We start from the raw sequence: 26,707 nt of genomic DNA, 5'->3' as shown, positions 1-26,707 counted from the left end.
GAGGTCATCTCCCTACTCTCCCTTCCAGTGAGGGGGTTGGATTCGATGAGATCCTCTCACTTTATATTCCTCCACAGTGATTAGAGTAGGCTCCCTGACTTCCAATGCATCCACTGCTTCTTTCAATAAAACACTCTGTCTAGACGAAAGCATGGGCAGGACTGAAGGTGAGTCGTGATGGGCAAAAGCTGTGCAGATGCAGCTCTGGGCAGGTAGGCCCAGGCCCTCCTGAGGGCCCCATTCCTAAGAATATCTAAGGTTCCAGGAATCTCCTGGGCCACTTCTAACCACTAGATGGCCAAGCTACAGGGTGATTATTTCCTTATGCAAGCAAACAGTTCAGCCCTCTAATGTGGTATTTCCTGGGGCTGGGATATCAACAGGAAGTCTTGTGGGGAAGAGCTCTGCCAAAACACTCATTCCGAGGAAGGGTTTGGTAAACTGACAAATCTGCCCAGCCCAGTACAACATCCTGCAACTTCCAGATACAAGCCCTGCAGCAGGCCTTACCCACAGGTAGATCGCTGATGTCACTATTTCTTTTCTCTGGGCTCCTGAGCCTAGGAGACCTATAGGTGTGACCCTATGTGAGAAAATCAGACAAAAATTTGCACTTAAAAAGCAGTTAGGCCATTTATTGGCATTAGGAGAGCATTCCTTTCAACAAGGGTACTCTGAACACTAAAATCTCACCCATTTTATGAAAACTTGAGACTAAACCCTCCACCATTTGGAGACAGCTTAATCACGAACAGGAGCAAGAATTCGAGTTAAATAAATTGAACCAAACTGTCCAGGTACAAGATAATGAAAGCAAAGCTGGGCGCGCGGGTAGGGGAACCCCATAAAGTTTTTGCTTTTACATTACAATGTTTCAGGTACAAGAATCTAACAATTCCCCAGTGCAGTACAAAACCGCTTCCCATTGTCTCCTAAGGCAGTCATTCAATCATCAATTGTCCAAAGGCTAAGAAAATTTCGTGGAAAACGGGCGTACCCTTTGGTTCTGTGTGGCTTGTAGCTGAGAAGCCAAGTTCTTAAGAACAGCCGGTTGGCTGACACACTCTTGGGGAGAGCGCCTTCATAGATTCTCGTGCATCAAGTCTCAGCTTCCTCATCTATAAAATGCAGTCCTGGGAGGGAAGACCCGCTAGGCTTCCAGATCGAAGTCATCACGCTCTTCATTGTACTCCAGTACGTGCCGCTTTATCTTGGACGAGTCAACCCAGGTGACGAAGTCCTCCATGCTGCGCGTGACAAGGAAGGCAGGGTCGGTGACCACGTCGGGGCCCACGCGCACGTGGCCCTGCTCCACGAATGTCACGGCGGCCTGGAGGTGCTGCGCCATACGTAGCTTAAGAAGCACGGTGGGCAGGCGGCGGCGGCAGAAGGACGAGGCCGTGACGAAGTCGCATAGCTCGAGCGACCCGCGCGTAGGCACTAAGCCGATAGCATACAGCTTGTCCAGCAGCGCGGCCGAGGCGCGCACTCGAAACGGGTCGCGCTCTGGCAGGTCGCGCAGGCGGCGCGCCAGCTCGCGCACAGCACGGCTCAGCTGGTTGTAGCGCGTATAGTCCTCGCGCCGCTGCAGCCGATAACGCCTCAACACGCGCAGCTCGTGCAAATTGTGGTCGGTGACCTCCCAGTTCAGGAAGTCCACCTGCTTCAGCAGCTTCTGCTCGTGGAACTTAAGCTTCCGCACCATGATGGCGGCTGCGGTGCCTCAGGACCCGAGGCTGAAGGCGCGTTACGGAACCCGCACGACTTCCGCCTCGGCAGGCACTCGAAGACCGGACCGCCCTCGGGACCCTGGGCCAATGAAAGAGAGGATAAGCGCCACGCCCTCGATTTCCATTGGTCAAGTTGGCCATGCCCCGCGTCCGTGTCTCGTGTTTCTTCTTTTCTTCCGGTTCTCTGAGGGAGGCGGGGAAAAAGCGCTCACAGAGGTGGAGGGAGGGCGGAGTGCGAGGAGGGAGGGAGGGAGGGAGGGAGGGCGGAGTGGGAGGAGGGGTCCCCGAACCCCGTCGGCTCCGTTTTAAGTTGCCAAGCATTATGTCACCTAGTGCTATAGTCATTTCTTCTCATTAAGACCTCTGCCATTGGAGAACTCTCAGGAGAGTCTCTCCCTCTAGAGCTGAAGGGCCAGTTCCGGGGAGAGGGATGAGCGCCGCGCTAGTTTGCTTGGGTTTACTATGCTGACCGTTAGGTTCCTCCTACCTTGTAGGGGGCTTCCCGGAGACGGCCGGGGCTGACCCGGTATTCCCGCCGCCCACTAGCGCCAAGTCCATCACCAGGCGGGCGGAGTGGTTTCTTCCTGCCAAGTGTGGCTGGGCGTCACCTAATCTATGAAAAAATGATTCCCGGGCTGCTTCCTACAACCCGCAGAATCGGGATCTACACAGGAGTCACCTGGTTTGTTAACAAGAATGCCAGGTGATTCATAAAACCCAGTACATTTGAAAAGCTTGGGTAGTAAGTACAAATCCTGACCCTTTAATCTGGGCTTAAACGAATTAGCTTGACAGGGTGGATTTCTGGTCACGAGTATTTAGTTAACAAATTTAACATTTTTTTCGGCTAGTTATATCTGTTTTATTTTAGTGTAGCGCTACGGGACTAATCTCTTTATTTGCCCAAGACTTTGACGCCACCTAGCTTCTTCGTCTATCATTTTATTTTTGTACACTTTTCACTGTTTTTAAAAAATATAATATTTGATATATGGAAAATACCATATGTAATACATAAGTAAAATACAAACTATAATGAATACTTATGGACCCAACCTAAGGTTAAGACAAGGTCACCAGGACCAATGCATCTACCTATTCCAGCGACTATCCCAAAGGAAAGGAAGGTATCTACTTTCCTGAATTTAGTGTTTATTTTTACATTTTGTTTAAAAGGATAAAATAGTTATAAAAAATAAAATAAAGAAAAAGTTTTATCATTATAAATGCATCCCGAAATATACTGAGAACCTTCTTACTCAAAGTGTAGCCTATGGATCAGCAGAGAGCTGTTGGAAATGCGGAATCTCAGGCCCCATTCCTGACCTACAGGATCAGAATCTGCATTTAATCAGGTCCCCAGCTAGTTTGTATGCACAGCGACATTTGGGAAGTGTTGCAGAGAAGATAATCACATCATATGGAGTTTATTATATGTAGTTGCAGTTGCTTTTAAACAGCTGCATAACATTCCATTGCTTGGTTCTATCCAATTTATTAATCCATTTCCTGTTGGATTTTTTTGGAGGGACTATTTTTTAGCAGTGTTGCTATTAACATTCTTATAGGTTTCCTGTTGTACATATGCTGTAGCTTCTAGTATACATCTTGGAGTGGAACTGCTGACTTGTAAAAAGTATGCATGAACATGTAAAGTGCATGTTCAGCTTTACTAGATATTGCCAAATTGTTTTCCAAAGGGGCTGTACCAATTTATATTCTCTGACAGTGCATGAAAGTTCCCTTTGCCCCTCATCTGGCCAATGCTTGGTTGTTAGATTTTTTAAATGTTGCCAATCTGGTGAGTGTGTGATGGTATTTGACTGTGATTTTAATTTGTATTTCCTGATGAATAAAGTTTTCATGTGTTTCCTCCTCAATGGAATGCCTCTTTGTGTCTTTGGTCTATTTTTCTATTGGATTGTGGGGTAAGTAGAATAATGGCCCTCTGAAGATGTCCACCCAGAACCTGTGAATGTTACCTTACATGACAAGGGATTTTGTAGATGTGATTAAATTAAGGATCTTGAGATGGTGACATTGTCCTGGGTGAGTCATGTGTAATCACAAGTGAAAGAGGGAGGCAGAAGAGTCAGGAGATGTGGTGATGGATGCAGATGTCCAGTGGTGTGATTGCTGGCTTTGAGGATGAAAGGGGGTCATGAGCAGAGGAGTGTGGGCAGCCTCTAGAAGCTGGAAAAAGCAAGGAAATGAATTTTTACCTAGAGCCTCCTAAAGGAACAGAGCCTTGCTGACAACTTGATTTGAGCCCAGTGAGATCCAGTTTGGATTTCTAGTCTCCAGTACTGTAAAGTAATAAATATGTGTTGTTTTAAGCCACTCAGTTTGTGGTAATTTCTTATAGCCGCAGTAGGAAAGTAATACCGATTATTTGTTTTTTTCCTAATTGATTTGAAGGTGTTCTTTGTACATGCTGGGTATTAATCCTTAACCAGTTATCTATGGTGCAAATATCTTCTCCCAGTTTGCACTTCATCCCCACCCTTCCTATTTCCTCAGCCTCACTCCTTTCCATCTTCAGCCCTTGTGTGTGCCTGCAGCAGGACTCTTGGTTAACTCCCTTCTCCCCAGACAATAAACATAATAAACAGGTAAATTATATATGTTAGCAGGTGAAAAGAGTCATGAAACAAAACTGAGCAGGATATAGGAGAGCTTGGGGTGAGGAAGGGCTGTAATTTTAAACAGAGTATGTCAGGATAGGTCTGGGAAGCTGGTATTTCATAGGGGCCATGTGGGTATCTAGGGGAAGAGAATTTGAGGAAGGAGAAACAGTGCAAGTGCCATAAGACAGGAATGTGCCTGGCATGTCAGAACAGGAATAACAAAGCCATCTTGGCTGGAGCAGGATGGGCTAGGAGAGGAGGAACGAGGGCTCAGATAACGGAGGCTCATAGGCTCTTGTAAGGGCTTTGGTTTTTATGTTGAGTGAGATGAGGACACTGAAGGGTTTTGAGCAGAGGACTGACATCTAACTTATCTTTTAAAGGGATCACTCTGACTGCTATGTTGAGAATAGACTGTCAGGAGGCAGGGGTAGAAACAAAGAGGCCACCAGGAAGCTGTTGTGGTGATGCAGGCAAGAACAGTGATAGCTGGGACCAGGAGAGCAGTAGTGAGATGCTAATGAGAGAGGAGTCCCAGGATAAGGAGAAGAGTCAAAGGATGGCTCCAGTTTTAGACCTGAGCAAGTGGAAGAACGTACTCATCACCCGACATGGGGAAGGCTGCCGAGTAGAACAGATATGGGGGACAAGATTAGGAATTCAATTTTGGACATGTTGGGTTGGAGATGTCTAGTAGACATCCAAAGGGAGATGTCAAGGAGAGAGATATTTGAGTCTGGTATTTTATTTATTTTCAAGAAAGTAAAGTGAGGATTTATGAAGTGATAGGATGCTCTCAAAGGGAGAGTGGGCAGACTCAGATGAGTGCTGCCAAGTCTGGTATTTTAGAGAAGGGCCTGGGCTGGAGATTTAAAATTTGGGGTATTAGTGACAGAAAGATGGTGTTTGAAGCCATGAGCTTGGATGAGATCATCAAAGGAGAGAATATGGATAGAAAAAGACAAGAGGACCATTCTACTAGTAGTCACTCTTGTGTTAAGAATTATTGGAGAGAAGAGGATGAACCAGGGTAGTAAAAGGGAAACCAGGAGAGTATGGTCTCCCCACTGTAAGTGAAGAAAGTGTATCCAGGGGAAAGAGTGATCAACCTGGTCAGATGCTACTGAAAGGCTGAGTAGGAGGAGAACTGAGAATAACCACTGGGTCATTGATGACCTTGATAAGAATAGTTTCAGTGGAGTATGAGGGTAAAAGAATGCCTAAAGGGGTTTAAGAAGAGAAAGGGAGGAAAGATATTGCAGGCAGCTAGTGTATATGGCTATTTTGAGGATTTTGCCGCAAGGTGAGCAGAGAAATCAGGCAGAAGCTGGTGGGGGAAAGTGAAGTCAAGAATGTATTTTTTAGGGGAGAGGGTATAGCTCAGTGGTAGAGTGCATGCTTAGCATGCACGTGGTCATGGCTTTGATCCCTAGTACCTCTGTTAGATAAAAAAATAATAATGATAATAAATAAATTAAGTAAATATTAAAAAGAATATTTTTAAAAGATGTGAGTTGACTCTCCCCCCAATACCCACATCTTGTCAGTTGCCATTCCAGTCTGTTCTACCCCCATAAAATCCCAGATTTACCTTGCCCCAGCCCATTACCCCTGCCCGACCTCATCATCTCTTGTCTGCATTACTATTGTAACAGTCCAGTGTGTTCAACATGCTGCCACCAGCAGGGTCAACCTGGAAAGCACTGGCCATGGTTCTCCCTTGCTGATTCCTTTCCTGAAGGAGAAAAGTTTGATGCCTGTATGGGGAGTGGATGCTATTTCCTGTGCCCAAATCAGAGTCACAGAAGGAAAGAGAGAACACACTCCAATTAGAGTAATGTGAGGAGAATTTAATACAGGGACTTTCCCCAAAGGAATGGGCAGGGTGTAGGCAAACCACAAAGGTTTGTGCAGTGGCCTGAGACTAGTAACTAGGGGTCCCGTTACCCATAGGTTTGAAGAGAGTTGGGAGTGGAAGATATAGGTTCTGGAAATCTCTGTGAAGCTGAAGAGTGAGTTCTCCCCAAGAACCTGGAAATAGGGTGGTCACTGAGAGATACAAACTGACCCCTCTAGAACAGGTATGGGAGTAAATCCAATGTATAAATGTGTGCAAATGTGTGATTGAAGCATTTGGGAGCCAACTAAAGGCCATCAAGGTGATGGCTGGGGGCTCCTCAGGAGGGTGGGGCTTGACTAGGGCCCTAGCTGGGTGAGCAGAAAGCCTATCAATTGGATTGAGTGAGCTAATCAACGTAAAAGGAGCCTAGCACTCAGCAAGCACTGGGAAGAAACTGCTATTGTTACACCAGCTTGGAGAAAGGCTCTGTGAACAGAAGAGAGATCACAGAAAAAAAGAAAGGCGTGTCCCAAAAGCAGCTGAGGGAAGTATATTCAGGCTCTGGTCGTGGAGATCCTAGGCTGAACCAAGTCCTTAGAACTGAGGCTGACCCTATGGTCGGGGAAAGATCTCAAGGTTTCTTGTCTGAGAGGTTTGTCATACTATCCCCTCTTTCCATCTTGGGGCTTCCAGTTTCCCTGGGCTCACCTTCTGGTAACTGGGCTTCCCAAGGAGCAGCCCAAACTGCTTTTGTCTATTGATGCAAAAATTCAAATTTGCCTGACAGTTGAACTTCTCTGTGCAAATTAATACCTGGGCTTCTAGGGTTTGTACATAAGCCTTCCCCCCACCCTCATAAGCCTTGATTCTGGCCATATACCAGCTCCACATAGGGAACTGGATCTACTCACTGCACCAGTGAAACTGGGTTTTGGAGCTAGAGGCCTGCACCCCTCAAGCAGCCGAAGATGCCCATCTTATCCAGCACTACCTTGTCCCAATTAATCTGCAAAAAGTAGGATGAGAATGAAGGGGAAGAAAGTTCTAATTCGAGGGGGCAGGCAAGGCTCCAGGGCATAGCCAGGAAGGGGAGTAGAGGCTGAAGGGTTTGCCTCACCTTAGGCATCTCCTCCTCCAGAAGCCTTCCTTGATCCTTGCTCAACCCAGGATAGGTGCTCACCCATTCACACTTCATGGCCCTGGTCACACTAGGCAGGGAACATCTCCACTTGTCTTGACACATCTGAGCTTCTGGTAGGTAAGGACAATGTCTTATTTGCCTTAGTAGCCCAGGGGGCCTGGTACAGAATACTCAGTTAATGTTTTCTTGAATGCATGACTGAATGAATGAGACAGAGACTGAATGAATGAAGGAAGGACAAGACGGTGGACTATAAACTCTCCAGAGCAGGAACCCGACTGCCTTGTTCTACTGTAATCCCCCAGTGCCGAGAACAGTGCCTGGCAGAATCAGTGACCAGGGTCAAGTCCCCTTTACCTCTTTGCAGAACCCTACTCTGACCACCTTTCTCTCTTCACTGTTGCTGGCAAAGACCGTGCATCGCCGCTGCCGCACAAGGCAGCACAGAATCGGATCGTGCCTGGGCTTGTTCCCTGTCGCAACAGATGTAGGGTCTTGTCTTCCCCTTGAAGGAAGTCGCCCAGGACGGGTACTCCTGGCCCTGTCTGGCTAGGGTACTAGAACCCGCAGTGGCCAGTATCCCAGCCGGCTCAGGCTTCTTCCGCGAGGAAGCCGCAGGCTCTGGGGCCCAATCTCCGCGGGGCGCCAGCGCCGGGTCCCACACGAGCGGGGGTGGCGGCAGGGGAGGGGGAGGGGGCGCCTGAGGCTCTCCACGCACCCCTTCTCAACACCCTACCCCGGGGCCCGGCTCTAGCGCCCTCCTCGCAGCCCCGCACTTTGCAAACTTTTCCGAGTTTTCCTCACTTGCGTCATGGAAAAGGCAGGAGGGTGACGGAGCCCAGGAGGCACGGCGGCGGCTGGAGGGCTCCCCCGCGCGGCGCTTAAGCCCCTCGGGGCGAGAAGTGTCTCCCGGGGAGAGCGGGCGGGCTCGGGGTGCGGCCGCCCCAGGAACTGGTCCTGGAGCCTCGCGGACACCTAGTCCCCAAATCGTCTCCCCTCTCGCTCTCGCTCCCTCTCCGTCTCCCGCGCTGGCATCCCGATCTCCGCGCGAGCGAGGGCGACGGCCCGAAGGGAAAGCGAGGAGTAGGCGGGAGCCCCGGCTCCGGCGCTCCAGGCCCGCGGGAGGGCGGAGCCGGGCGGTCCCCGGCCAGCCAGGACGCACGGAAGTGCAGTGGAGTTTGCCCAATTCCCCAGCCTGCTTTTCCTTCTCCCTCCCTCTCCCCACCCCTCACCTCCCCCCACCACCTCGGCTATTCCCTCCTTCCTCGGACGCCACCTCCCAGAGTTGCCTTTTTGTTGTTGTTGTTTTGGAGCTGGCTTCTCGCTGGCCGCACAGAGGGGCTACGGACGCTGGAGAAGAAGGCGGGCTAGGGGCGCAGCCCGCCGCCCACCGGCGGGACCCCGCGGGGCAGATTGGAGGACAGACGGACCGACGGCCAGACGCGCCATCTGCTCTCCGGAGCTCACTCTCCAAACTCCTGTTGAGTGTGAGCGTGCACGCGAGGGGCGGGGGTCTGCGTCCCGCCCGCCGGGACCGGTTACGGAAGGGGTTACCTTTGGACGGGGGTCCTCGGACTCAGATCAGGGTCAGCTTCAGGCTCAGAAACTGCTGAGGAATTAGGTAAACAAAAGGCCACTCAGTTAGTGGCCAGAAGTCGCCTGAGCGCCTCATCGCGCCCCTCCTTCCCCGAGGTGGGTGCTGGCCACTTAGGCGCGGGGAGAGGGCGCCGGAGTCGGCGCGGGGCTGGCGGCCCGGCGGGGCCGCCGGGGTCGAAGAGTTGGCGGCCTGTTGTGTAAGCCTCAGACCTTGCTTTCCCCGCCTGGCTCGTTGTGAAGCCGGACACATCCACCCTTGGATTCGATTCAGGAGGCTGCTGCTTTTCGTCTGACCCCTCTTGGATTTTCTGGATTTTTGAAAACCCAGTGGCCCAAGAAAAGGAGGAGGAAGGAGGAAGGAGCAGATCTGCGGAGGAATTTGAGAGCTTCCCAAGGCCTGAGGAGCCAGAAGGCGCTAGAAGCCAGAGCTGCCTGCCTGGGTTTCTGGGACGGTGGTTTCCGAATGCTTCTCTTCTGGTTTAGAACATTGTTCTAGTGGAGAGTGTCGAATTTGTGCCCCTCAGGGCTGATTTCTCCCAGTCACTTGACTTTTCTTCTGGGAGTGGGAGGAGGAGAGACTATTCCCCTCAGGGGCTGTGGAAGGGAGGGAGGAAGACCATGGACAGGAGCCCTCCCCACTCACAGGCTCGTGCAGGGAGACCTGCTGGGGCGGTTTCTGGGCGGTGGACATTGCTTTGAAGAGAGAAAGGCTGGACAGCATCTGTGGGTGCTTAGACCCCGCCACAGGGGCTGAGAGAGTGAGGGCTGTGGCGGCCTCAAGTTGCTAGTACATTCTTGGATACCCTAGCAAGTGTCCCTGGTTCTGGGCAAGACTCTCTTCTTTCTCTACCACTGGCCCAGCCATGGCACTGAAAGGCCGAGCCCTCTATGATTTCCGCAGCGAGAACAAGGAGGAAATCAGCATCCAGCAGGATGAGGACCTGGTCATCTTCAGCGAGACCTCGCTGGATGGCTGGCTGCAGGGCCAGAACAGCCGCGGTGAGACAGGGCTCTTCCCTGCTTCTTATGTGGAGATCCTCCGTTCTGGCACCAGCTCCAACCATACCGACTACTCCAGCAGCCTTGCAGGTTCTCTGGGCACCCAGGTGAGCTTGTATGACAGCTCCAGTGTGGCCAACCCTTCCAGGAGTGGTGGGGGCAGTGGCTTCCTCTCAAACCAGGGCAGCTTCGAGGAGGACGATGATGATGACTGGGATGACTGGGATGATGGATGCACAGTGGTGGAGGAGCCACGGGCTGGCGGGCTGGGCACCAACGGGCACCCCCCACTCAACCTCTCCTACCCTGGTGCCTACCCCAGCCAACACATGGCCTTCCGGCCCAAGCCTCCCCTGGAGCGGCAGGACAGCCTGGCATCTGCCAAGCGAGGTAGCGTGGTGGGGCGCAACCTCAACCGCTTCTCCTGCTTTGTGCGCTCTGGTGTGGAGGCCTTCATCCTGGGTGATGTGCCCATGATGGCCAAGATTGCTGAGACGTACTCCATTGAAATGGGCCCTCGAGGTCCCCAGTGGAAGGCCAACCCCCACCCATTTGCTTGCTCAGTGGAGGACCCCACCAAACAGACCAAATTCAAGGGCATCAAAAGCTACATCTCCTACAAGCTCACACCCACCCACGCTGGCTCACCTGTCTACCGGCGCTACAAACACTTCGACTGGCTCTATAACCGCCTGCTGCACAAGTTCACTGTCATCTCGGTGCCCCACCTGCCAGAGAAGCAGGCCACAGGTCGTTTCGAGGAGGACTTCATTGAGAAGCGGAAGCGGCGGCTCATCCTCTGGATGGACCACATGACCAGTCACCCTGTGCTGTCCCAGTACGAGGGCTTCCAGCATTTCCTCAGCTGCCTGGATGCCAAGCAGTGGAAGATGGGCAAACGCCGGGCGGAGAAGGACGAGATGGTGGGCGCCAGCTTCCTGCTCACCTTCCAGATCCCCACAGAGCATCAGGACCTGCAGGATGTGGAGGACCGTGTGGACACCTTCAAAGCCTTCAGCAAGAAGATGGATGACAGTGTCCTGCAGCTCAGCACTGTGGCATCAGAGCTGGTGCGCAAGCATGTGGGGGGCTTCCGCAAGGAATTCCAGAAGCTGGGCAATGCTTTCCAGGCCATCAGTCATGCCTTCCAGATGGACCCTCCCTTTAGCTCCGAGGCCCTCAACAGCGCCATATCTCACACGGGCCGTACCTATGAAGCCGTCGGTGAGATGTTCGCTGAGCAGCCCAAGAACGACCTCTTCCAGATGCTCGACACGCTGTCTCTCTACCAGGGCCTGCTCTCCAACTTCCCCGACATCATCCACCTGCAGAAAGGTAAGAGCCAGAGCGTGCTGGAGACGCTTGCAGGGTCTGCACTCTGCTAGGCACTGGGGGTATGAGGATGGCCTAGACAGTGCAGAGCGGCTCAGCTGGTCTTCTCGTCTCTCTTATTCGTTCATTCAACAAGTGTGTTGAGCACCATGTGGCAGGTGCTACTCTAGGTGCAGGGATATTATGGACAGGTCTGGTCCCTGTCCTCATGGAACTCACTGGTTTACCTTCTTGTTATCCATCCATCCATCCATTCATTCGTTTTCTCTGTTTCTGTCTCATTTACTCATTATACATTGAGCCCTTCAAAGTATCAGTTCTGGGCACACGGAGATGACTAGGGCCCTGGCCTTGCCCTTGAGGAGCCCACAGGCACATGGGGGACACAGGCACAGGCCCAGATAACAAGGGCACAGAGTGTAGCCAGCTTCCCACTCCTCACAAGCCTGCCTCCCTGCCTTGCAGTGTCAGAGTCTGTTCTCAGCGCTGCATATCCTGTGACCTCCCTATCTGTTTATGGGAGGGTGGCTGTCCCTGTTTTGCAGATTAAAAAGCTGTGTCCACAGAAGGGTGGTTGCACAGGGAGTATGTGGCCCAGCTGGGACTGTCCCTTCCTCCTGCACCTCCCCAAGGACACATCCACGTTGGCCACCTCCCAAGTCCAGCCGTGTGTTCAGTTCTCACGGCCCCCTCCCTAGGAGAGGGACAGGATGGGTCCCCATTACTATGGGGCTGTCAAGGAACTGCCAGGGAAGTGATTCATAGCCGGGTCACCTAGGGGCACTCGGCCTGGGCTCGGGAAGGAACCAGGGGTCTGGGGCACTACCCACATGGTCCATCCGATTCCCCCTTCCCGAGCCTGGCTTCTCTTCTTGCCCGAGCAGTGAGTCAGGGGCTGACCCTGAGTAAGGGGCTGAGCCGGCAGGTGGCTGAGTCCTGGGAGTACAGGCAGGGCAGGAGAGAGGCGTGGTCCTCCCCAGGGCTGCTTGGTAACTCAGGAAGAACGTCTGCAGGGCGTGGGGCTGGCTCCCAGGCCCCTAGGCCCTGAGGTCAGGCCTGGCTTGGTGGGGAGTTTTCCTCTGGGTGGGGCCAGGAGGCAGGGCTCTGGACTGAGCTGGAGGGACGGCAAACGCCACACTACCTTGGTCCCCAGGAGAATCTGGAGTAAACCAGCCTTGTTCTCCTTTACCAGGTTAACTTCTAGAACGTCTCCAGTTCCCAGCCTCCTTTCTCCCCTCACTTTCTCTTCCTCCTTCTCTTCTCTGCCCTCTTTTCTCACCTCCACCTTCCTCTCTTCTTTCAGCTTCAGGGGACAGGAGGCCTGAGTTCTAGTCTCAGCTCTGCTCCCAATTTGCTGTGTGTCCTGGGGAAGTGCCTTCCCCTCTCTGGGCCTTAGTTTCCTGGTCTATAAAACAAGGGAGGGCGGACACAGTGAGCTCTTAGGCCTTCAAGGGGGTGGAGTCGGAGAGAGATTCCTGGGAGTATCTGGTCGAGGGCAGAGTGATGCCTGAGATCCCACTCTGAGCTCTGAGGCAGGGATAGGGCAGAGGTGGTGGCTGGGGCCGGCTGGGGCCGGCTGGGTCCCACTAGGGCAGGTGTCTCTCGGTGCGGAAGTGGAGCCTCTGCGGCGGCGCTAGGGCCTGGCCTGGGAAAGCTGGTTCAACCAGCTCCTCCGATGGCGTGTTCCTGTGTGGGCAGGAGGAGAGAGGACGCAGGGGCACAATGATTAAACAGCTGCCCCTGTGCAGTGTCTGGGGACCCTCACCCAGGGGAGAGCTGGGGGCAGAAAGGCAACCCCATACTCAGGGCTCCCAGGCTCCCAGTGAAGCGGGAGGGAGGAAAGCCAGACTGGCCTTTCTGACCCTGGGGCAGGGAGACAGAGCAGAGAGAGGCCACTTCTGAGTTTCCACTGGAGGTGTTTCTCGGGTGAGGGGCCAACAGTCCTCTGAGGTGATACATTTAACCTCAGACCCCGCTTCCCTTATCCAGAGGACCCCTCCCCATTAGGCCAAGTTCTTTGGGGCTTACTTTTCCTCTTTCTGGGCTTGGCACTGCCACTCCTAGGCCTGTGGTGGGGAAAGTCAGGGAGGCGGGCTTGGAGTCTGGTTGAGACAGAATTGGGCAGGCTGTGGGGGAACCACAGCCTGATGGGGGGAGGCGGGGTCCCACACTGGCTCTGTGGATGGAGCCCTTTCACAGAGGAAGGAGCAGGAAAGTTGGGCCCTGGGTCCCCAAGATTCTGTCTAGCCTGTTTGTGCATCTGAAAAATGGCGAGCATGCGGGAGAGGCCCTGGAAGGTAGGAAATGGGAGGCCTAGGAGGGGTCAAGAGACCAGGATTTGGACAAACATCACCTTTGAGGTGACCCTGAGAGCATTTTCTCCCCTGAGAAAACTTAGTAAAATGGAACATGCGGTCTGGTGGTGCTGAGATGAAGCCCCTCACCCTGTCTGCCTGCTGGCGCAGCCCCTGAGCTCAGTTTAGGGGTGTCCTGGGAGAAGGGCAACCATACAATTTACCGTGCAAACCAGGGCAATCTTCGGTTTGAGAGAGGACCCTTAATAATAGTTACCCTGGGACGACAAGGAAACAGTGGCTGTCCAGGGTCCCTGCCTGAGAACCAGCTGGCGCAGGGCTCTGTCCTAAGACTCATCACCAGCCAGGGAGGTTGGTGTGGCCCTCTCCATTTTCAGACGAGGCGCAGTGAGGCGGGATGATAATCAGAGCAGCAGCTGGAGCTCACGTGTCTCTGCCTCCACAGCCAGGCTGCTCCCCCTCCGTCCCGTGCCAGACAGATGGGGGCGCTCCCTAAGGGGTGGGTGCCTGGAAGGGGGAGGGGGCTTGGGTGCTCTAGCATTGGCTCAGTGGGGATCCTCGGTCTGGGGTCAGAGCACGTGCAGAGGGACCAGGGAGCTCACCAGTTGGCCAAGGCAAAGCAGCCCTTACAGGACCAGGTTCTTACCTGAGAGACGGGTGGGTCCAGCCTCTGTTTTGGGCTGTCACCTAGCTGTCCCTCTACCTCCCCACCAGGTTTCCCGAGTCGTATTGCCACCAGCCACCACCGGCTGGGTCTTGGCTGTGACTGAAAAGCAGTTGGCACATAACTGCACGTAGCATCTGGAGCTCTTACTCTGTCAGGTGCCACCCTAAGTACTTCAAACGTATTAGTTCAATTAAGCCTCAGCTATACTAGAGGGTGGGTACTACTGTTATCCCACTTTACTGAAGTGGAAACTCTAAAGCACTCTACCGCTGTGAGCAGTTGTCAGCAGCATCACATCTAGTCCAACCTGTCACACTTGACAGTGGGGAGACCTGTAGCCCTTGTTAGAGGGGACCCCGTTGGGACTAGGACTCAGACCGCCTGCCCTCAACCAAGGGTGGACAGTAACTGCCTCCAAGAGGTAGGGTCGTGATGGATTCAGGTGGGCGATTAGGCAGTATGCCTGGGATCCTGGGGCTCTGAAGCTCCAACCCTCTTTTCCTTGTGCCTGGGACCCAGCCTAAGGTACAGCTGCCAGGGCAGGAGGCGCCTTGGCTCTCAGATGAGTCCTAAGTGGGATGTAGGGGGCCGCAGGAAAGGCCCAAGCCCTGACTCCCAGCCTGTCTCTGGAGCGCATTAGTGTTAGCTGGTCCCAGCCCTTCATCTGAGTCACAGGGTGGAGGGGTGACAGCACGGTGGGCCCTGGGTGGGCCCTCTCCTCCCCTCCCCTCCACTCCCCTCCCTCTGCCCCCCCAGAGCCTTTGCCCCCCCACCCCTGGCTCCCTGCCTGTCTGTGGATACCTAGCAACTGCAACAGATTCATTCCTATTATCTGGGCCTTAGTCTCCTCATCAACAGAGGGCTTTTCTTTCCTCCAAGGCTACAGGCAAGAGAAGCCCTCTTGACAGCAGGTCCACCCGCCCTGCACCCAGACTTTCTCAGGAAGATGGAATCCAGACTAGTAGGTTCCATTTGCTGAAGCCTAACTGGTTTCTTTGTCCTACTGTTTTCTACTTTTCTTCTTATGGTTCTTCCTGCCCCTTGGGACCATCTCAAATTCCTGAGTCTATTGTCTGGGCGCCCCACGCCGATGCCTGGAGGACCTGGCCTGGGCTCCCTGCAGTAGAAGTGGTGTCCACCCCCGGCTGTGGTGGGGTACCTCTGGACCAGGCAGCCCCCACTCATGGGGCAGGAAGGAGGCTGGGAGCCCTTTGGCGAGTCCCCTCCCATCTAGTGGCGTGGAGGGTGGGGTGGGGGTAGCTGGCCACCAGTGCCGCTCCAGCTCTGAAGTGTCTAATGGAGTCCTTATCCTGGGCCACAGGGTGATCCCTCTCCTGCCCAGGCCTGGATGATAGGGATGGAGCAGGGGGAAGGAGGTGGTTCAAGGAAGGTAGTGGAAGGACTGAGTGGCTGGCAGCTGGGAACCGCAGAGTTCTCTTGGGTGTTGTGTGAGCAGCCCTGAGATGCTCCAAATTTGAGTCTGTCTGCCCAAAATGTCACTATTAACCAGTTACCCACGAAATAGCCATCTAATATGGGTGCTGCTCCTTCTAAAGCATCCAGAATTATTTCCAACATATAGTAAATGCTCAATAAATTCATTTTGAATGCACTGAACAACCTGAGAGTAAAAGGAATAAATTTCAAAGCCCCCCAACCCCCAGAGTTCTCCTTAAGGGAGAAGTGAGAAGCCCGGTGAATGAGCATGTTATTCATGTGCAGCGGGTGCTTTTGAGGCCCTCAGGGAGTGTACTGTCCACCGAGCCAGCCCTTCCCATCTCCTTACTCTTCTTCCCACAGTGGAGTCCCCACAGTGCTGCAGGGAGTGCGTGCCAGGCAGAGGCAGACTGCTGCTCCCTTTCAGCAACTGCCCCCACCTGTCAAGTGCCTGTTAATTCAGAACGGAAATTCTTTCACCAATTGCTTGTTGATTCATTCAGATTCTTCCAAATTGGGTCCCTTCCCTGGATGCATCCCCAGCCCCCCATCTGTCACCTGGTTATTAACAATGGTCTCCTCCAGTCCCCTGGGGCCTGGATGAGGAGGGAGCAGGGCCTATATGTGAAGAGACACACAGGAGGATGCTCTGGGGAGAAGTGGCACCTGATCGGAGCTTTGAATTATGCATAGGGATCCAGAAGGCAGAGATAGGAAGGTAGGAAAGGGCAGGGTGAATTTGGTGAACATGGGATCAGGATAGAATGGGTGCAGGGATCAACTCCCAGAAGGCCTCACAGGCCAGGAGAACGGGGACCCTTGATCTGCAGGCAGAGGGAAGCCAGGGGAGGCTTGGAGCTATGGGTGCCCAGCTTGGCTGCTCTTCAGGTGCTATGGAGAAGCTCTCAGAGGTTGGGGCTGAGGTGGGGAGACCCAGGGGGGCCTGTTGTAGCAGTCCAGCATGGTTGAATCAGCTCAGCAGGCATGTATCAGGAACTGCTGTGGGTGTCAGAGATACTGAGCTCACAGCCCAGAGGGAGGCAGGCAGAGAAACCTCAGGGTGATAAGAGCTATGGTGGAGGAAAGCCCGGGACACCTGGGAGTACAGAGAGGCACCGTACTTATGCAGTGGGGATGCAGGGAAAGCTTCCTGGAGGAGGTGATATCTGAACTGAATGGGGAGCCAGGGTAAGAGATGATGAGGCCTGTGGTGGGTGGGTCAAGAAATCAATACAGCTGGTCCTAGAAATCAATACAGCTAGCAGGGCTGTGACTGGGTGGATGCGGGCTGCTGGCAGTGCCACAGGTTTGGAGGGAAGATGGTGCATCTGGTTTAGGATGTGCTGAAGGTGAGGGTTTGGGAGACATCCTGGTGGAGACACCCAGGTGGCTGGACCATGGGTCTGGAGCCAGGAGCGAGGGCTGAGTTGAGCTGATGAGAGTATTGTCTGCCCTTGAGTGGTCTCATGGAGGGGTTAGGGAGCAAACTGGGGAGATTGGAGCTCTAACCTCCCTTGTCTTCCGCTCTGCCCACGCCAGGTGCCTTCGCCAAGGTGAAGGAGAGCCAACGCATGAGCGACGAGGGCCGCATGGCGCAGGAAGAGGCAGATGGCATTCGCAGGCGCTGCCGCGTGGTGGGCTTCGCCCTGCAGGCTGAGATGAACCACTTCCACCAGCGCCGTGAGCTCGACTTCAAGCACATGATGCAGAACTACCTGCGCCAGCAGATCCTCTTCTACCAGCGGGTAGGCCAGCAGCTGGAGAAGACACTGCGCATGTACGACAACCTCTGACCACGTGTGCCTGGCCCTCTCCCTGCCCCCGGGCCTGTCGCTGCAGTGCTCCCTGCCCTCCAGACCTCCCCACACCAGCAGTGGCTGGAGGGTCAGGGGAGGGCCTTGGAGGAGTCGTGGGTGCCCCTGGGGAAGTCCCCCACCCCTTAGAGGTGGGGGCACAGCAAGGATCAGCATGGGTCCAGGAGCCCTCCGGGCCAGGGCCTGGGCTGCGGGTCAGTCACTCGAGGCCCGGCCCAGGTCTTGGCCCCACCCAAAGCCTGCAGTTCTCGCTCACCTGGCCGCCACTCCCTCGTTCATTTAGCAGACATCAGGCCCACTGTGGCCCTGGGTCAGACGCTGGGCACCCAGGGCTGCGACATGCCTGCTCTTGGGGAGTCCCCAGTCGAGGTGGGAGTCAGACACAGAAACAGGCAGGAGTGATACAGAATGACCGATGGTGAATAAGGGGTTCCTGGAAGCTCGCAGAAGGGACTACTGATTCTGCCGGTCAGGGATGACTCCACGGAGTAGGTAACGTTCCAGTAGTGTCTTAAAGAATGACAAGGACCTGCCTGACAGTAAGTGGGGACAGTAGATGGGGAGGGCATTCGGAGGAGAGGAATGGCTTGGGCAAAGCTGAGGAGGCATCAGAACCCCCTCTCTCCTCTCCCTTACCTTTCCCAAGCAAGTGTGGTGCCCCCTGGGTGGGGGTGTGACAGAGGGGAGGGATCTGCCTTGCTCCCATGTCCCTGCTCCTGCACACCCCCCCATCCCACTCCCTGCAGGAGGGGCTGCAGGCCACCTCCCTCCTGACTCCTCCCCACCAGCTGAGCCCCCTCACCCCTTGGTTAGGGGGCCATGCAGCACCTTTTCCCTGAACTCAAGATGCTGAGATAAGCCTCAGACTCCAGGACCTTGGTGGCACCTTCCTGGACGGGACACCCAAAAGTTACTAGATATTTGAGTTCACCACAATAGCCCCCACACTCCAAACAGGCTTGGGCCTTAGGCTCCCAGGATCCTCAGGCCCTGGAAATCCTGGAGACCCCAGGGGAAAGCAACAGGAGCTGGCATACCCACCGCCCCATGGACCCTGGGCCTGCCTGCCCACGGCCAGCCTCACTGTGATGCCAGCCCAGGTCCTGGTGGGACTGTGCTGTCTCCTACCCATGTTTACATCCTCTAGGGGCTGCTCCCACCCCACAGGCCAGGGCAAGGTCCAGCAGCGGGTTGGGAGGAACTGACAGGTGCCACTGCTGGTCCCCGCAGGAGGTCATGGCTGTTCCTGGCTGCTGCTGCTTGAATCTTCTTTCTTTCTTGTTTTCTTGATAAACCTTTTACAAGTAAGATAACAAAAGCATGACTCCTTATTTGGATTCCAGGGGGTTGAGGGTTGGGGAAGGATAGAACCCTAATTGTCCCTGGGAGCTACTGGACCAGATTCTGAGGTCATGATGGGCATATTTACCCCAGAACCTCAAAACTGAGGGGAAGATGGTTGCTGGTGGGAGGGGCTTGAGGTATCCACAGACCCCCGCTGGATTCATACTTTCCTGGACTTCACTCTTCTCATCTCTCAAGTGGGTGGAGTCTTGCCAGGAGTTTGGCTGTGCCGCTCTGTGATCCAGGACTGAGGCGCGCATGAGGAAGGGTCAGTAATGGACAGGAGGTTCCTCTTCCCAAGAGAGAATGTCCCAGACTTGCCCCCAGGAGAGCCCCAGTCCATGGGAGGGGGCTCAGAAACTATGTCCTTCCCCAAGCAGTCCAGGGTACCCAGCCCTGTAGTGGCTGCCCGGTTGGAAACTGAGGACCCCCAAGGCATGCCCAGTCAGGATGAACAAGACTGTTTGCACACGGGAAAGACTGTTTGCACACAGGAGTGCTGTGGGACCACAGTTCTCTTCTGGGGCAATGAGGACTGGGTGGGGGGGCAGGGCTGCCGGGGACTGGGCATCTGGGGAGGCTTTGGCTGGGCAGGGGGGCAGGGTGGTGGGGGGAGGGGCAGCAAGACTCCCTGTTCAGGGCAGAGCATCCTCAGAGGAACTTCTGGAATGGGCCCCTGGCCCTGGGTCAAAATTAGGTCAGATTTGGGACTTCCTGTGGAATTTTCCCCTCTCTCCTCCCTGCCCTCCTTCCTTCATTTTCCAACCCGTCGAGGACCTTCCCGCCCTGAACCTCTTCCCAGCTTCAACCTGCAGGCGGCCTTCCGCGGCGGGAGGGCGCCTGCCCAGTCTGCGCATGGGTGGTGGGAGCGCTCTTGACTGGAAAGGCCCAGGTCAGGCTTCCGGCCCCGGGAATAGCACTGCCCTCTTGTGTCTCTTCCCTGAGAAGGGGGCCACCTCTCATGCCTTCCGTCCTCGGGGAGAGGGAGTTGGTCCTGACACATTTCTCAGGAGAGGCTTGGACCTAGGAAAAGCCTCAAAACGTGAAGTCTGGGATGGGCCCGGCCTCCTCCGGGCATCCTGAGGTCTCCAGGCTGGGACAGATGTGTGTGTGGTGGGAAGTGAGGATGTCGCAGTCTTTCTCTCTGGTTTCTTTCTATCTCTGTGTGGATTGGGGTGCTGGGGGATTTGGGATTGGTCTGGGCTGGCCAGAGCCTCATTCAGCAGTGGCCGGGGACCAGTGTGTGGTGTGGTTATCCTGCTGGTAGCAGGGCATGCTGGCTGGCTGCAGTCACACGCCAGGCAGATGTTCCAGACTGAGCTGGGCCCAGCTTCCTCCAGTTCCTTCCTTGAGGCGGGTGGGAAATGGGGCCTCTCCTTCTGCCCTGGGCAGCTACCAGGACCTGGGGAGGGTGGGGGACCCCTGATCCCCAGTCATGGCCCAGCCCAGGAAAGGAGTCTGCTTTGTGGCCACATGAGGGTTGGGGTTGGAGGTGGCCCTCAGACCCAGCATCCTGTTGCTTCCTGGGCACAGGAGGGCCATGAACCACTGTGCCACGGCTGTGCCACAGCTCTAGCAGAGCCAGGCCTGGAGGAGACAGGGGGCCCCGGGCCCAGCTCAGCACCGCCCCCTGCAATCCCATGGCGCAGCCACACAGTCACAGACACAGTTGCCCGACCCAAAGCAGACACAGCGCACAACCTGCCCGCAGGCACACAGGCCACACTTGGCTCCACACACATGTATGCATGCTCATATGGTCACATAGTTGCACTCCCAGCCACAGTGCCACACACTGTCCCACATTTCCAGCCACATCCACATTAGTCCATGCCCACATACATGTCATCTGTTCAGTGTCTCAGCTATACCATAGTCCTGTGCAGTCATACCTTCACACAGTGACACACCCCCGCTCAGACACACATGGCCATAAAGCCACACAGGCACACATAGGTGATCTTGGACTGCACCTGGACCACCTCCTGGGGGAGCCAGCTGGGATCATCCATCATCTGACATCACCAAGTCCAATTCCTCATTGCACAGGCAGGGGACTTGAGGACTAGTGAGGGGTGGCAGTTGGCTGCATCATCCAGTGGAGCCAGGGGCTGCTCCAGGGCCAGAGCCCAGCTCCCGGTAGGCTCTGTGGCCTGGCCTTGCCCACCCCTGGGCCAGTCCCCAGGGCCAGGCTGCCTCCAAAGGCCCCTGGCTGAACTCGCCCAACAAAGCTCCAGGCATCTCCCATCTCCGGAGCCAAAGCGGAGGCTGCAGTGTCCACGAGAGCAGGAGCCAGGATGTGGTGGGCAGGGCCCAGGCCTGGGCGGGAGGAACATTCCTGCACCATCTCCTCCCCAACCCTGCGAGGACCGGCCCGCCCTGCCTGCCTGCCCGCTGACTCAGGCCTCCAGAAGCCAAGCCGGCTTGGCTCCCCCAACCACCCCCATCCACCCCAACCTGCTTCCCCACCACTTCGGCTCTGGTACCTCCCCCTGCTGGCTAGGGCAGGAGGAGATGGTAAGCCCTGGCAAAAAGACCATGGGGAAACAAAAATTCACCTCCCCCAGACATAGCTCTGAAGGGCTGATTGTGAAACCCTGCTCCAGGGTTCAACAAAGCTTTTTCCCTTTGGTTTTGTTTTGTTAGTCAAACCCCAATGCAGTCCAATCTGTTTAAAAAGCAGTGTCTCACACAGCTGTGGCCTCCTCGGTCCACACGGCAGCTCTAGTGGGCATCGCTGTTCCACTTCACAGACGCAGAGACCGAGACTTGGCCAGAGGGAGCACATGGTGGGGCCAGCTCTCTGGCTTCATTCCCCAAAGTCACCTGGATTAGCTCATGTAGGTCTGGAGGAAGAGGGGGTGGCAGATCTTCACTCCAGAGGTGTGAGAGAAAGGCTGGCACACCAACTGCTGAAATGTGGGGGGGCTCTGAGCATAGGGTGGGTGCCCCTGGGCCCCCCAGGGGTGAAGAGGCTGAAGGCAGCATTGCACAGTGGCGTCAGTAGTGACTCAGGATCGCTGTTTACAGGTGAATGTGTGCGAGGAATATCGTTTTTCTGCAGCTGACCTGATTTTCTCTTTTGCTTTCTCATTAACCCACATGGTAGGAAAGTAATTTGAAGTCAATTTGGAGACCCCCTTCTTGGCCCAAGGAGGCATACGTTTTAGGGGATGGCCCATTTGAAGACCCTAGGTAGGCCCCTGGCACTTTGAATTTTTAGAAGCTGAGTCCTTGGCCCTGTCACTCATGTGACCCAGTGCCCGTGTTGCACATTGAAGGCCACTCATGTATGCCTGCTTGAGCTGGGTTTGCTTAATTACTTGACAGTGTCTTTAGATATTTAATTAAACTATTCATTTTGATTTTGTCTTTTCTTTCATTTGCTTTTTCTGTTGGTGTTCTGCTACTTTTCCCCCCTTGGCTGCAAACGCTGTCATGGGTTCCCACAGAGCTCCTGCACCCTGGCGCTGGGCCTGGGGCGCCCACCGTGGTCCTAGGTTAGCCTCGGACCCTTTGGTCATCTTCGCCCACCTCCTGCCTTCCCACCGCCTGCTCCTCTGATTCCCCACCCTGAAGCCTCTGTGGGTCTGGCCCTTTCTCAGTTTAGGGCACTCAAGGTTCCAGAAATTGCCCCTGAAACTTTTGGGTCTCAGGGAACCTCAGGAGGCTGGGACAAGTCCTTTCTGTGGCCTGTGGCCCCTCTGGGGCTCATAGTCATTATTCCACAGCTCCCACCATGGGGTCCAGCGCGAGGTGCTCCAGGAGGCTGCTTAGAGCCCGGTATATCCCTTTGTCTTCTGAGGTCTGGTTCTACCTGGGAAGGGGCCCAAGTCCTGGCTGCTCCTGGACCTCCCAACTTCTGGGGCTTCTACTCCCCCAGGGCAAGCGGCACGGTGGTGGACACTGGGTGGCCAGTATTTCACAGCCACCCTATCTGCAAAAGATTATCAACATCAGACCAGGAAATGGGCCCAGTGAGGGAGGTGCGGAGTAACTGCCCACTGTGAGATGGTACACAGACCTGGGCCACCTGTGCTGGGAGGCACATAGCTGGTACCTGAGGTGGGAGTTGGAGGCTGGCTGGAGTCTGGAGGCACCTGGAGCCTCTTCTGGGCTGACATGATTCCCCTTGCTGCCATTTTGGAAGGAGTGCTCTGGTCAGGGTAGAATGAGGCTTTCCTAGACAGCCCAGCTGCCCCTCGGACAGCAAACCCCTCTTGGCTCCTTTCCCCCCACCACCCTGAGGCAGGAGCTGAGTGGTTGAGCCTGAGTACCAATCCTGCTCTACACATGCTTGTTTTAAGGATGTTTCTTAACTACTCCATGCTTCCATCTCTCCATTTATAACAGCAGTTCCAGACGGCTGTTACAAGGGTTATGTGAGCAAAACACAGGATCTGGACAGTGGCATGGCAAGTGCCCAGGAAGGAGTAGCTGGGATGACCAGCCTCTGAGCAGCCCTAGAGAGAGGCAGGGCCAGGAGTACTATTACCCAACTTCAGGAGTGAGAAAACGGGCAAGCCCTTTAAGGCCACACAGTAGGTAGATGCCCCACGTGGCCACCCTGTCTTCTGGGGAGCAGACTCCTTGGGGCTTCCTGGCTGTCGTGGTATTTATCAGTTCAGGGCAGAGGCGTCTCTGGGCCAGTGATGGTCACATACATCATCACGCACAGGATAGCAAGTCCCACGAGTTAAGAGATGCAGGCCCACAGCTCAGGCCTTCCCCCGGGTAGGTTCATTGGGGGACTTCAGGCAAGGTCACCACTCGGCCTCAGTTTCCCCCAATATCACTCAAGTGATGGTCATCCCAGTTACACAGGGGTGCAGGTTCACGAACGTGGACATGCTCACTGCTCTAGGTGTGCTGTGTCCTCAAAGCCACACAGGCCAGCGAGGTGGGGATGGGTCTGAGTGCACAACAAGGACTACCGCATGGCTGCCACGTGCTGCTCTGCGCTGGGCATCGGGCTAAGTACCTCCCCTGAGCTGCCTCATTGCCCACGATGGTCTGGAAGGTGAGAACTACTGCCAATATTTTCCAGCAGACAGAGGCTCAGAGGTACCGAGTCACCTGTGGGAGGTCATGCAGCTGCTTGGTGATGGACAAGGCTGAGTTCTGCCTGCACACAGGGCTGTGCCCTCCCCGCTGCATCAGGCCGCCCCTCCAAGACGGCAGGTCGGGCAGGGTGGGGGCAACTGTCCTGTTGCAGAGCAATTGCAGGAGTGCTGGGAATTGAGGGGAATGGGAAGTAGGGGCAGGTGGCAGGGGCTGGGGAGAGGTGGCCGTGTGTCATCAAGACAGTAGGTGGAAGGGCAGAGGGCTTGGCCCACAGAGAGCACCAAGCAAATATTGAATGAGTGACAATTTTCTGCAGGGCCTCAGGCTGGGGTGTGGGAGCAGGATCTGGCTATGGAGGAGGGGACTGGACAGATGAGGCCAAGTCCAGGGAGCTGGGGTCAGGGGCAGGATTCTGGTATCTGAGAAGAAAGTGAGCCAGGGGCCTCCTTGCTCAAGGGGCCAATATGGGGCAGGCGCCGGGAGTGAGAGCTGGCAGGGATGCCAATACTGGGGGTCCGGTGAGGGCCGAGACTGTGCTGGGGAGGGCGGGGGGCTGTGGCCTCAGGGCTTTGATGTGGGGCAAGGTGAGGCAGGCCGAGGTGGGGTGACGGGTCTGTGCCTGCACCTTAGTTTTCTTCACGTTACTCATTATCAACTGCCAATCATATAGATGTGTGTATTTAACTTTTTGCTCGGAACTAATGCCATGGATTCCTGTGTGTCCACACAATTGCCTCAACAATCGTCAGCCCTGGGCCAGTGTTTTACTCCCCGACATCCCTTGCTTCCAGGAAACTCCAGACATCACACAGTCTCCTCTGCAAATACCCCAGCGCAGAAGTTAGAGTTTAAATGTGTCTGTGTGTTAGAGGGGGCTGGTGTCTGTCTTGCTTGGTGCTGTGTTCCCAGTGCCCAGCACGGTGCCAGCTCACAGCCAGGGACTTGGGCTGTGGGTATGGCTGTGTCAGGTGTCTGGGGAGGGGGTGTGTGTGGGTTCTGGTTTGCACAGTTGGGCTGCTGTCCGTGAGTGCATCTGCACATGCCCATGTGCATGGCCGTGTGTGGCAGTCCCTTGACTATGTGTGCGTGTGCACGTGTATGGGGCCACAGCAGCTGGTGGCTGAATGCATGCTTCTTCCCTGATGTCATCTCCCATACCCCCGGGACCCAGTGACTTGCTCTGGGGAGTTACTTCCCTTTTTCTCAGCAAGGCATAGGGTGTGAAAGTGTGGGAGGCGGGTATGCACAGATCCTGCCCCTGCCTTCTGGAGGGCTGGGTTCAAGGCCAGGGTGGCCAGGAGAGCCCCTCCCTGTTCCTCTCCGGCTAGCAGGAGACTGTGCCATTCCAGCTTCCAGCATTCGAGCCGGCAGGACGGCAGCTTCCTCCCTCCCTGGCACTGCAGCCCAGCCTGGTTGGGCTGGCATCAGCTGGGTGGGGTGTAGGGTATGTATGTATGAGGGGTGGCGGTCTCCCATCCTGGCCAATTCTGAAGGCTCTTAGGGTGACTTCTGGGTAGTTGGGCAACAGAGACCACTCAAACTAGGGGGCAACTGGGTGCAGAGTTCCGGCCCAGGGCTCAGAGTCCCCTACTCCCCACCCTGGCTCAGCATCTTAAGGGGTTGTCCCTGGGAGGTGGGCAGTGGGAAGAAGAGTCTCCAGCCGAGCATCGGGTTTACTCCGGCTTCCACAGGAGCGTCTCTCAGCCTGATCCCCAGAGTCCTGTCTGCTCCAGGCCCGTCTCCTCCTCGCTCAGGCTCTGCATCATCTTCCCCCCTCCTCATGCTCTGCCTTTACCTCAGTGCTCCCTTCAGGGCACAGCCCAGGTGCCTTCTCCAGGAAGCCCTGGAGCTCTGCCTCCCTGAGCCCACCCCTCCCATCCTGCCCTCCACCCCTGTGGGCAGACAGGGTCTGGTGGGCCTCCTTCCACTTGGGTCCTTGGGGCCAAGCCTCCTCCAAGGGAGCCAGATGCGCCCCCCCAACAACCTCAGGGACGTCCTCTGAATCAATGGGGTGAGGGTGGAGGAAGCGAGGTCAGAGATGGGCTGACAGCTTCTCCTGCCCAGAATTTGACCCCTTGCTGCACACCTCACTCTGGCTGCTGAAGGCCAGTGAAGCAGAGTGCCTCTGAAAGGGCGCAGGACACTTTGGCTCCCCCCAACCCCTGCCTCTTGTTTGTAGAAAAGCTGAAGTCCCCAGGCCTCCCTGAGTGTACAAGAGCAGCTCATGCAGCTGATTAGGACAAGCCTGCAGGCCCTGGGGGATGGCAACGACTCTGACCACCTATCTCAACGATTAACTGAGATTACGCCTTCATTTCTCTATAAAACTTTCATGGCTGAACAGAATCTTTGGAGATTTTTTTGGGGGGGATGCTGGGTCCACCGGATTGCAGGCATTCTGACTAAAAGCAACTTTCCTTTTTGTTACCAAGGCTGTTGCCCCCAGGATCATACCCCTGCCCCACCCTCAACTAGAAACCAATTACTCTTATCTCAATCTCAGGAGGCAGCAGCAGAGAAGAAACAAGAACTGGTTAGAAACTGCCCAGTCCAAGATGGTGGAAGACTTGACTTCCAGTGGAACTTGAGCCTCATTATAGGCGCATTGTAATATATTAACATGCTAAATGACACACCTACCAGCGCCATGAGAGTTGACGATTGTCATGACAACAACTGGAAAAGCCCATACAAGGACTGAAAAACAAAGACTTACTGGTTCCATCACACCCGGAACGAGGACATGATGGTGGAAGCCTCTCATAAACGTCCACGCAGCCCGACCTGGGCCGGAGCCATCC

General features: G+C 55.1%; 2 protein-coding genes across 2 annotated transcripts; one reads left to right on the top strand and one right to left on the bottom strand.

Moving 5' to 3' along the window:
- Positions 1-607: 607 nt before the first annotated feature.
- IMP3 (IMP U3 small nucleolar ribonucleoprotein 3) lies at positions 608-9,028 on the bottom strand. The gene is made up of 2 exons (XM_010955226.3): positions 8,893-9,028; positions 608-1,809 (listed from the first exon to the last, which is right to left on the bottom strand). The coding sequence occupies exon 2, from the start codon at positions 1,703-1,705 to the stop codon at positions 1,151-1,153; it is 555 nt and encodes a 184-aa protein (XP_010953528.2). The 5' UTR covers positions 1,706-1,809; positions 8,893-9,028; the 3' UTR covers positions 608-1,150.
- A 43-nt stretch (positions 9,029-9,071) lies between these two features.
- SNX33 (sorting nexin 33) lies at positions 9,072-22,207 on the top strand. The gene is made up of 2 exons (XM_010955224.2): positions 9,072-11,268; positions 17,224-22,207. The coding sequence occupies exons 1-2, from the start codon at positions 9,798-9,800 to the stop codon at positions 17,475-17,477; spliced, it is 1,725 nt and encodes a 574-aa protein (XP_010953526.1). The 5' UTR covers positions 9,072-9,797; the 3' UTR covers positions 17,478-22,207.
- The last annotated feature ends 4,500 nt before the right edge of the window (positions 22,208-26,707 follow it).

This window comes from Camelus bactrianus, chromosome 27 (assembly GCF_048773025.1).
Source record: "Camelus bactrianus isolate YW-2024 breed Bactrian camel chromosome 27, ASM4877302v1, whole genome shotgun sequence".
NCBI lineage: Eukaryota > Metazoa > Chordata > Mammalia > Artiodactyla > Camelidae > Camelus > Camelus bactrianus.
This window is presented reverse-complemented; position numbering and strand designations above follow the sequence as displayed.